Source organism: Hyla sarda, chromosome 6 (genome assembly GCF_029499605.1).
Source record: "Hyla sarda isolate aHylSar1 chromosome 6, aHylSar1.hap1, whole genome shotgun sequence".
NCBI classification, from domain to species: domain Eukaryota; kingdom Metazoa; phylum Chordata; class Amphibia; order Anura; family Hylidae; genus Hyla; species Hyla sarda.
The window spans coordinates 149,927,845-149,939,889 of record NC_079194.1 but is presented as its reverse complement, the minus strand read 5'-3'; the positions used below and the strand labels follow the sequence as shown (position 1 = coordinate 149,939,889).

At 41.3% G+C, this 12,045-nt stretch overlaps 1 protein-coding gene across 2 annotated transcripts in view; it reads left to right on the top strand.

The window, feature by feature from the left end:
* ZCCHC14 (zinc finger CCHC-type containing 14) overlaps positions 1 to 12,045 on the top strand; it is a 162,212-nt gene that overhangs the window by 68,382 nt on the left and 81,785 nt on the right. For both annotated transcript variants that reach the window (XM_056525536.1, XM_056525535.1), the window contains exon 4: positions 6,204 to 6,277. In XM_056525536.1, the coding sequence (XP_056381511.1) occupies positions 6,204 to 6,277 (74 nt within the window). The remainder of the gene's footprint in view (positions 1 to 6,203; positions 6,278 to 12,045) is intronic.

The window sequence follows — 12,045 nt, the reverse complement described above, 5'->3', positions numbered from 1 at the left end:
ACTCAGTAAAAGCTTTTTAAAAAGAGACACATGCATATTTGAAAAAAATGGCCTCTTTTAACTTCATTTTTCTGGGATTTGATGTGATAAAAAAAAATGCATATAAAACTCTTATATTGAGTTGCTCCCTTAGGGTAATTGTTCCCGACTCTCATTTATGAGTACTAATGCCCTCAAAACTGAAAAATAAATGCATTTAGTGAATGTCTATATTTGAAGGAAAAAAAAATAAATTCTGTGGTTTGGTATTTATTTATTTATTTTATATGTATGTGCCATTTAACTATCTGATAAATAATGTTATATTTTTATTTAGTTTGAACAATTTATTTTTATTATGTTTACATATTTTTTTTAAACAAAAATGGGAAAAGGGGGTGATTTAGACTTTTAATCTAAAAGGGGATAATGTAAGATTTTTAAACCGTTTATAATTTTTATTTATTTATAATATTTTATAATTTTTATTTATTTATAATGTATTTTAAGTCCCCATAGTGTACGTTTAGGAGAAATCATTAGATTTCACATGCATTCTATTGAACTGGATAGATATGTGGTCTCAGCCCTTGTTCATAAACCTTGCTCCATGCAGGCTCTGTCAAATATAGAGCCATTGATGCCAGGACCCCAGGGAAGGAGAGGTAAGCCCTTCAGCTATCTCTACAGTGTCCCTTTAGACGCCACATGCCAGCTATTAGCGGTGCCCCCAAACTACTGAGATCAGCTGGTCAGTTGCAGGCTGCCGGGTATGGAGCTGGCTTGAGTAATAGGCCCGTTCCATACACCATGACTAATTTGATCCATCCAAAATAGCTATCACGCCCCCTCACTTAGGCTTGCATTGAGGGGCGGAGCGTGACGTCACACGGGGGAGGAGGCGTGACGTCACACGGGGGCGGAGGCGTGACGTCACACGCCGCCGGCCCTGCGGTCGACTGTAATCAGTCGTTCAGTCGTGTTCGCTCCGGGGACTGATTACAAACGGGGTGCCGCGTGCATGATCACGGGGGTCCCCAGCTGCGGGACTCCCGCAATCAGGCATCTTATCCCCTATCCTTTGGATAGGGGATAAGATGTGTAAGCACCGGAGTACCCCTTTAAATGACCTTTTATATAGCTGCACACGCCATAGTTATATAACTTTTGCAATGAATAAGTGTAATCTTCGCTAAGCACATACCCTGTTTCTCTCTCAGCTTTTCTTCCAGGCAGGAAGTCCAGTAGTTTTTATCACACATGATGACACATGATCTACAGTAGACAACAAGTCACTTTACAATGCCACACGCCCTTCTCCTCAGTTATCAGAGTGCCAAGAGCGCTTCAGTGTGTGATGGGCTGTGACTGGTTGAGACCCACACATCTGCCGATATTCACTGCTTCTCTAAGCATATGAACTGCAGCTTACACAAGGAACAAGCTCAGGGTCTGGTGGTCTGTGTAGTCTTCTGCAGGACTCTGCACTAACCAGAAAGTACCTGGATGTTCAAAGGCTGTTTATGGGAGTCCAATTTTGAAACAAATCAGCTGAGATGCTCATATGGTGAGTGTGTACATATATACAGTGGGGAAAAAAAGTATTTAGTCAGACACCAATTGTGCAAGTCCGTGTTGCCCATTGACAGCCTCAAAACATCACTGCTCTAGAGGAGATCTGCATGGAGGAATGGGCCAAAATACCAGCAACATTGTGTGAAAACCTTGTGAAGACTTACAGAAAATGTTTGACCTCTATCATTGCCAACAAAGGGTATATAACAAAGTATTGAGAGGAACATTTGTTATTGACCAAATACTTATTTTCCACCATAATTTGCAAATACAGGGTGGGCCATTTATATGGATACACCTTAATAAAATGGGAATGGTTGGTGATATTAACTTCCTGTTTGTGGCACATTAGTATATGTGAGGGGGGAAACTTTTCAAGATGGGTGGTGACCATGGTGGCCATTTTGAAGTCGGCCATTTTGAATCCAACTTTTGTTTTTTCAATAGTAAGAGGGTCATGTGACACATCAAACTTATTGGAAATTTCACAAGAAAAACAATGATGTGCTTGGTTTTAACGTAACTTTATTCTTTCATGAGTTATTTACAAGTTTCTGACCACTTATAAAATGTGTTCAATGTGCTGCCCATTGCGTTGGATTGTCAATGCAATCCTCTTCTCCCATTCTTCACACACTGATAGCAACACCGCAGGAGAAATGCTAGCACAGGCTTCCAGTATCTGTAGTTTCAGTTGCTGCACATGTCGTATCTTCACAGCATAGACAATTGCCTTCAGATGACCCCAAAGATAAAAGTCTAAGGGGGTCAGATCGGGAGACCTTGGGGGTCATTCAACTGGCCCATGACGACCAATCCACTTTCCAGGAAACTGTTCATCTAGGAATGCTCGGACCTGACACCCATAATGTGGTGGTGCACCATCTTGCTGGAAAAACTCAGGGAACGTGCCAGCTTCAGTGCATAAAGAGGGAAACACATCAAGTGGATTGGTTCGAATCCACTTGGTCGAAAATTACAGGCATCTCATCTTTTTTAAGTGGGAGAACTTGCACAATTGGTGGCTGACTAAATACTTTTTTGCCCCACTGTGCATGTATATGTATTTATAAATATATATACACACACCAAAACTTGTGCTGTACAGCTAGTGATGGTGAGTGTGTATTGGCAAAAAATTCACCACAAGGAATTTTGGCAGTTTCACTGCCTGAGATCACCAGGGATATTTGCATGAACCTTTTCTGTGTTCTAGACCACCAATGATGCAGATGCTAACTTTCCTGCCCTAGACCACCAAGGATGCTGACATTAATCCCTTAGCTGCCTTAGTCCACCATTGATGTTTAATCTGTGATTAAGAGCGTGCATGCATTTGAAATGCGTAACATGGTGAATTGGACACTGTGGTGTGCTGTCTTGTTATTTTAGCAGAGATGAAATAAATCTTTGAGATCTGAATCTACATTGCTTTGTTTTTGGACAATGGTTTAATTAACCCCTTCTGTGCCCCCCCAGACTACCCCTATTTAAACCCTAGACCACTTGGCATCCAAAGTACAACTTCTCTAGTATAGATCACTAAAGTTACACACATTACCACTTCTGTACCCTAGATGTAAAGCTTTGCTTTAAAACTCATTATGTAGGATTTGTTTGACCAACTGGTAATGTGGCACCATGTGTCCTGTGGGTGGCAGATTAAAAGAATTGCAGTGTCTGGTCATTTTAGTTTTATACACACTAAGGAAATCTGACACAAACTTCCCCATGCATTCACCATAATAGGGAGCAGGAGCCCCTGATCATCAAGGACAGCTTTGTTCTTGCCTCATTTATCTGTAGGTCTTGTAACAAGCTGTATACCATCAGTCCATTTGCTACTTGTAGTTCCATTGTTTTCTGTGACTCTTAGCTTATCTGTATTTTTTGTTTTGCTGTCACCCATGACACTCCAGATAAATAATTGATCTGTGCTGAACTATCCTGAGCAGCAGACTATTTTTCTAGTGGACTGAATGTGGGGGCCTGTAAAAAATGAAAGAAGCGACCTGATTGGTTGCTATGGGCAACTGCACCACTCTTCCTCTACACAGGTTATGATAAATCTCCCAACTGTGTTTAACCTCTTAAGGACCCATGACGTACACGTACGTCATGAGTCCGCTCCTGATCTCTAACAAAAGCCGGGACCCTTGGCTAATAGCGCGCGGCATTGATCGCGGTGCGGCGCGCTATTAACCCTTTAGACGTGGCGTTCAAAGTTGAACGCCGCTTTTAAAGTGAAAGGGAAACCATGCCGGTTAGTTCAGGGGGCTGTTCGGGATCGCCGCGGCGAAATCGCGGCATCCCGAACAGCTTACATGACAGCCGGAGGGTCCCTACCTGCCTCCTCGCTGTCCGATCGCCGAATGACTGCTCAGTGCCTGAGATCCAGACATGAGCAGTCAAGCGGCAGAATCATTGATCACTGGTTTCTCATAATATAAAAGATCAGTGTGTGCAGTGTTCTAGCTCCCTATGGGGGCTATAACATTGCAAAAAAAAAGTGAATAAAGATCATTTAACACCTCCCCTAATAAAAGTTTGAATCACCCCCCCTTTCCCATAAAAAAAAACTGTGTAATTAAAAATAAACATATGTGGTATCGCCGCGTGCGGAAATGTCCAAATTATAAAAATATATCGTTAATTAAACCGCACGGTCAATGGCGCATGCGCAAAAAAATTCCAAAGTCCAAAATAGTACATTTTTGGTCACTTTTTATATCATGAAAAAATGAATAAAAAGCGATCAATAAAACCTATCAATGCAAAAATGGTACCGCTAAAAACTTCAGATCACGGTTCAAAAAATGAGCCCTCATACCGCCCCATAAGCGGAAAAATAAAAAAGTTATAGGGGTCAGAATATGACCATTTTAAACTTATAAATTTTTCTGCATGTAGTTATGATTTTTTCCAGAAGTACAGCAAAATCAAACCTATATAAATAGGGGATCATTTTAACCGTATGGACCTACAGAATAAAGATAATGTGTCATTTTTACCGAAAAATGTACTGCGTAGAAACTGAAGCCCCTAAAATTTACAAAATTGATTTTTTTTTCAATTTTTTCTCACAATGATTTTTTTCCGTTTCGTCGTAGATTTTTGGATAAAATGACTGATGTCATTAAATTGATGGCGCAAAAAATAAGCCATATGGATTTTTAGGTGCAAAATTGAAAGAGTTATGATTTTTTAAAGGTAAGGAGAAAAAAACGAAAATGCAAAAACGGAGAAACCCCGGGTCCTTAAGGGGTTAACATTCAGTGTCCTAGCACTCATTTCTGATGCTTATAGTCTGGTATAAACATGGCACTTAGCATGTTTTACATATCCCCTTCTTAGATAGCACATATATGTGAACAGTCTGTTTTGTACAGATTGGACATCAGCTAAGGGCAACCTGAATTCATCATTTTATAAATAAATAAAAAGCCTGCAACCTTTTAAACGTATCTTGATGATTTGTTGCTTGTCATTTCCAAGATCTCTGCTTGTCATCACTAAAAGAAAACATTTTTACATACATTTAGAGGGACATTTATCAATGTTTGCTTATGTATTCTTTTTTTTAGTACTTTTTTCCTTACTTTTTTTTTGCTTATGTGTGACTTATTTATCAACTGCTTTCAGCCTGTTGATAATTTTCTTTCATGTAAGCAATTTTTCCTTTTTTACTTTGGTAGTAGCTTTTTCTGCTCCATGTTTGAGCTGGAGTAAATTTAGTCAATTTTTAACGCTGTTGCGACTTTTTTTTGCGCAGTTGCGACTGTCGCAGTTAATAAATACCTGACTACCCGTAGTCCATTTTAAAATTATTACTACATAGTTAATTTTTGGAAAACTTGCTTTTCTCGCTTTCCAGTCAAAATGTCGCACAAAAAATCGTGTAGTCGCAGTTGCGACAATTTTGCGACAATTATAGTAAAGAAAACCGGACTAAACCCATTGATAAATGTCCATATTAGGGCCTAAATGCTCTACCATGTCTAATACTTCTCACATAGTTGAGGGTCATCAATAGCACAAATCTCTCTCCTGTCTTGATATATTACTGTGTATCAGTTTTGCTGTCACCCATGTTTGTGTGTAAAATGTGTTGTGTAAAATGTTTGTGGTATTATGACAGATAGGGTGCATTGAGTCTGGGCATGCCTTTATTAAAGGGTTACTATCGTTAACAAAATCTTTTTACATGTTGCCCAGACATGCCAAAAGTTTTGATCACACTGGGTTTCACTCCTGAGGCCCACTGCGATTGCTAGTTATATGCTGGGGAAGTGCGCACCATCTCGCTCCACTCCCTGGCTGGCCACCAGAGCCAACCTTTTAAGTGCATAGACTTTTATAGCGAAAAGGTTGGATATTATTCTCAGCCAGGGAGTGAGTAGCTCTCTGCTGCGAACTTATACAACCTATAACTAGCGAGCAGGTCTCAAGAGTGAGACCTGGTGCGATCAAAACTTTTAATATGTCTGGACAATATGTCAAAATAGTAACCCTCTAATGCAGACGCTTTACATAACTGACACTGTTCAGGTTGGTATTATGGATTCAGTTTATAGAAGCCAGTATGAAAATTATTGTCTGAGTAACCATTTGTTTTTGTTTTGTTTTTTGTTGTTTTTTCCTCTCTTTAGTGAATGTTGAAAAGATTGAACTTAAGCTTTTGCCACCTAAGAAGAAAGACAAGAATGCTGACTGCTGTTTTGAGGTAACTAGTGGAGCCTTAGTTGGAAGGGTAAAACATTTTGGGTAAGGAATAAATAATAATCCCACGTAGACGAGATTGATGTTTAACTGTTAGATTACTTTTTTAGATCAGGAGAAATACAGCAGTTTGTCAGTTAGAATTATTGATATATAAATAAAAAAAATCCCATGTCTAGATGTTACTGTTAAATCTTCGTTATTGCATCCTCTGGTGTTGCTGGTAAAAAGAAGCTGCCTTCTAGTGTACCATCTCGTGTTTACATGGGCAAAACACCCCAAAATGTGTGTTTTTGATCTCCCATTGACTTTACTGAGGAATCTTCAAAAAAGCTTGTGGTTTTTACAAAACAGTGCTGAAAAAAGGAGTGACCTCAGACAGAGCAGTTCCACTTAGCAATTTACAAATTTTAACTGCTGTCTGGCCTTTACAATAACAGGAATCCTCCCACTTCCCTGTATAAGAGAAATACATATACTCTGAACTACTCAGCATAAATGACCACCAGAACTGGACATGAGGTGGATGCTCTGAACGGTACTTGAGGTACACTAGTGGGCATCATATCAAATATGTAACAGCAACTACACACAGGAACATTGTTTTTTATTTGTTCATTGAAGAATTTAATAAAGATAAATTGTATTAAGCAAAAGTTACAAGAGAAATCAAGGTTTAAATCATGTCTGCACATGAACAGGCACATAAATCAGTGGCAAATGTCATAAACACTAGTGATTAAAGATGGCAAAAAAGGATAATGAGTTAAAGAAACTTCTGAAACTGTTCTATGGGCCTTTAACCCCTTAAGGACACATGACGTTCTCATACGTCTCCATTTCCGAGTCCTTAAGGACACATGACGTATGAGAACGTCATGTGTTTTACCGGCCCCCCGCAACCATCTGGAGCGGAGCCGGTGCCCGATGCCTGCTGAAATCGTTCAGCAGGCATCGGGGCATATCGCCCAGGGGGGTCATTATGACCCCCCATGTCGGCGATGGCCGCAGATCGCTGGACAATTCAGTCCAGCGATCTGCGGCGGATTCCGGGTCAATCGGGTCTCCAGTGACCCGGAATTATTGGCTGATCGGGGCCGTCAGAGACAGCCAGAGCCAGCAGGGGTGAGGTGGCACTGGTGCCACCTCACGATCGCCCTGATTCGTCGGCCGGATTACCGGCCGACCAATCAGGGCGCCTGCTGCGGGTGTCACTCCCGCAACCCGCTCCGCCCCTCTTCCGGAGGACGTGAGCGTGTGCGGGACGTGCACCCCGGGTGCTGGGGACCCCGATCCCCGTTGCCCCTGTTGTGATCGGGGCCCCAGGAGCAGCGGCGGAGACGACGAGGGACTGACCTGGTGCAGCGAGGATCGTTGGAGGTGAGTGACAGCCTCCTGCTGTTGCTTAGCAACAGCTCCCAGCATGAAAAAAGGGCATGCTGGGAGCTGTAGTTTTGCAACAGCTGGAGGCACATTCTTTCTATGGAAAAGTGTACCATCAGCTGTTGTGTAACTACAACTCCCAGCTTGCACAATCAGCTAAAGTGCATGCTGGGAGTTGTAGTGGTGCATCTGGTGGTTGCATAACTACAACTCCCAGCATGCCCGTTGGCTGTCGGTGACTGCGGCTGTCGGTGACTGCTGAGAGTTGTAGTTTTGCAACAGCTGAAGGCACACTGAGTTAAGTAGCAAACCAGTGTGTCTCCAGGTGTTGCATAACTACAATCCCCCCGGCCAAAGTAGTATGCCTCCAGCTGTTGCATAACTACAACACCCAGCATGCCCTTCTGCTGTCCGTACATGCTGGGGGTTGTAGCTTTTGCAACAGCTGAAGGCACACTGGTTGCAAAACACTGAGTTTGTTACCAAACTCGGTGTTTCACAACCAGTGTGCCTCCAGCTGTTGCAAAACTACAACTCCCAGCATGCACTGATAGACCGTACATGCTGGGAGTTGTAGTTTTGCAACAGCTGGATGTTCCCCCCCCCCCCCCCCCAATGTGAACGTACAGGGTACACTCACATGGGCGGAGGATTACAGTAAGTATCCGGCTGCAAGTTTGAGTTGCGTCAAATTTTCTGCCGTAGCTCAAACTGCCAGCGAGAAACTACTGTGAACCCCCGCCCGTGCGACTGTACCCTAAAAACACTACACTACACTAACACAAAATAAAATAAAAAGTAAAAAACACTACATATACACATACCCCTACACAGCCCCCCTCCCCTCCCCAATAAAAATGAAAAAAGTCTGGTACGCCACTGTTTCCAAAACGGAGCCTCCAGCGGTTGCAAAACTACAATTCCCAGCATGCACTGATAGACCGTACATGCTGGGAGTTGTAGTTTTGCAACAGCTGGATTTCACCCCCCCCCCCCCCCAATGTGAACGTACAGGGTACACTCACATGGGCGGAGGATTACAGTAAGTATCCGGCTGCAAGTTTGAGCTCCGTCAAATTTTCTGCCGTAGCTCAAACTGCCAGCGAGAAACTACTGTGAACCCCCGCCCGTGCGACTGTACCCTAAAAACACTACACTACACTAACACAAAATAAAATAAAAAGTAAAAAACACTACATATACACATACCCCTACACAGCCCCCCTCCCCTCCCCAATAAAAATGAAAAACGTCTGGTACGCCACTGTTTCCAAAACGGAGCCTCCAGCGGTTGCAAAATTACAACTCCCAGCATGCACTGATAGACCGTACATGCTGGGAGTTGTAGTTTTGCAACAGCTGGATTTCACCCCCCCCCCCCCCCCCAATGTGAACGTACAGGGTACACTCACATGGGCGGAGGATTACAGTAAGTATCCGGCTGCAAGTTTGAGCTCCGTCAAATTTTCTGCCGTAGCTCAAACTGCCAGCGAGAAACTACTGTGAACCCCCGCCCGTGCGACTGTACCCTAAAAACACTACACTACACTAACACAAAATAAAATAAAAAGTAAAAAACACTACATATACACATACCCCTATACAACCCCCCTCCCCAATAAAAATGAAAAACGTCTGGTACGCCACTGTTTCCAAAACGGAGCCTCCAGCTGTTGCAAAACAACTACTCCCAGTATTGCCAGATAGCCGTTGACTGTCCAAGCATGCTGGGAGTTTTGCAACAGCTGGAGGCACCCTGTTTGGGAATCACTGGCGTAGAATACCCCTATGTCCACCCCTATGCAAGTCCCTAATTTAGGCCTCAAATGCGCATGGCGCTCTCACTTTGGAGCCCTGTCGTATTTCAAGGCAACAGTTTAGGGCCACATATGGGGTATCGCCGTACTCGGGAGAAATTGCCTAACAAATTTTGGGGGGTATTTTCTGCTATTACCCTTTTAAAAAATGTAAAATTTTTGGGAAAACAAGCATTTTAGGTAAAAAAAATATATATTTTTTTACATATGCAAAAGTCGTGAAACACCTGTAGGGTATTAAGGTTCAAATTACCCCTTGTTACGTTCCCCGAGGGGTCTAGTTTCCAAAATGGTATGCCATGTGGTTTTTTTTTTGCTGTCCTGGCACCATAGGGGCTTCCTAAATGCGGCATGCCCCCAGAGCAAAATTCGCTTTCAAAAAGCCAAATGTGACTCCTTCTCTTCTGAGACCTGTAGTGCGCCAGCAGAGCACTTTTCACCCCCATATGGGGTGTTTTCTGAATCGGGAGAAATTGGGCTTCAAATTTTGGGGGGTATTTTCTGCTATTACCCTTTTAAAAAATGTAAAATTTTTGGGAAAACAAGCATTTTAGGTAAAAAAATATATATATATTTTTTTTACATATGCAAAAGTCGTGAATCACCTGTAGGGTATTAAGGTTCACTTTACCCCTTGTTACGTTCCCTGAGGGGTCTAGTTTCCAAAATGGTATGCCATGTGTTTTTTTTTGCTGTCCTGGCACCATAGGGGCTTCCTAAATGCGGCATGCCCCCCAAAAACCATTTGTCGCTCCTTCCCTTCTGAGCCCTCTACTGCGCCCGCCGAACAATTAACATAGACATATGAGGTATGTGCTTACTCGAGAGAAATTGGGTTTCAAATACAAGTAAAAATTTTCTCCTTTTTACCCCTTGCAAAAATTCAAAAATTGGGTCTACAAGAACATGCGAGTGTAAAAAATGAAGATTTTGAATTTTCTCCTTCACTTTGCTGCTATTCCTGTGAAACACCTAAAGGGTTAATACACTTACTGAATGTTTTTTTGAATACTTTAGGGGGTGTAGTTTTTATAATGGGGTCTTTTATGGGGTATTTCTAATATGAAGACCCTTCAAATCCACTTCAAAACTGAACTGGTCCCTGAAAAATAGTGAGTTTGAAAATTTTGTGAAAAATTTCAAAATTGCTGCTGAACTTTGAAGCCCTATGGTGTCTTCCAAAAGTAAAAACTCATAAATTTTATGATGCAAACATAAAGTAGACATATTGTATATGTGAACCCAAAAAAAATATATTTTGAATATCCATTTTCCTTACAAGCAGAGAGCTTCAAAGTTAGAAAAATTTTCATTTTTTTCATCAAATTTTGGGATTTTTCACCAAGAAAGGATGCAAGTTAACATACAATTTTACCACTAAGTTAAAGTAGAATATGTCACGAAAAAACAATCTCGGAATCAGAATGATAACTAAAAGCATTCCAGAGTTATTAATGTTTAAAGTGACAGTGGTCAGAATTGCAAAAAACGCTCCGGTCCTTAAGGTATAAAATGGCCTGGTCCTTAACCCCTTAAGGACCCAGCCATTTTACACCTCAGGACCCGGCCATTTTTTGCAATTCTGACCACTGTCACTTTAAACATTAATAACTCTGGAATGCTTTTAGTTATCATTCTGATTCCGAGATTGTTTTTTCGTGACATATTCTACTTTAACATAGTGGTAAAATTTTGTGGTAACTTGCATCCTTTCTTGGTGAAAAATCCCAACATTTTATGAAAAATTTGAAAATTTTGCATTTTTTTAACTTTGAAGCTCTCTGCTTGTAAGGAAAATGGATATTCCAAATAATTTTTTTTTTATTCACATATACAATATGTCTATTTTATGTTTGCATCATAAAATTTACGTGTTTTTACTTTTGGAAGTCACCAGAGGGCTTCAAAGTTCAGCAGCAATTTTCCAATTTTTCACAAAATTTCCAAACTCACAATTTTTCATGGACCAGTTCAGGTTTGAAGTGGATTTGAAGGGTCTTCATATTAGAAATACCCCACAAATTACCCCATTATAAAAACTGCACCCCCCAGAGTATTCAAAATGACATTCAGTCCGCGTTTTAACCCTTTAGGTGTTTCACAGGAATAACAGCAAAGTGAAGGAGAAAATTCACAATCTCCATTTTTTACACTCGCATGTTCTTGTAGACCCAATTTTTGATTTTTTACAAGGGGAAAAAGGAGAAAATGTATACTTATATTTGTAGCCCAATTTCTCTCGAGTAAGCACATACCTCATATGTCTATGTAAAGTGTTCGGCGGGCACAGTAGAGGGCTCAGAAGCGAAGCAGCGACAAGGGGATTTTGGAGAGTACGTTTTTTTTAAATGGTTTTTGGGAGGCATGTTGCATTTAGGAAGCCCCTATGGTGCCAGAACAGCAAAAATCCCCCACATGGCATACCATTTTGGAAACTAGACCCCTTGAGGTACGTAACAAGGAATAAAGTGAGCCTTAATACCCCACAGGGGTTTCACGACTTTTTGCATATGTAAAAAAATAAAAATAAAATTTCACTAAAATGTGTGTTTCCCCCCAAATTTCACATTTT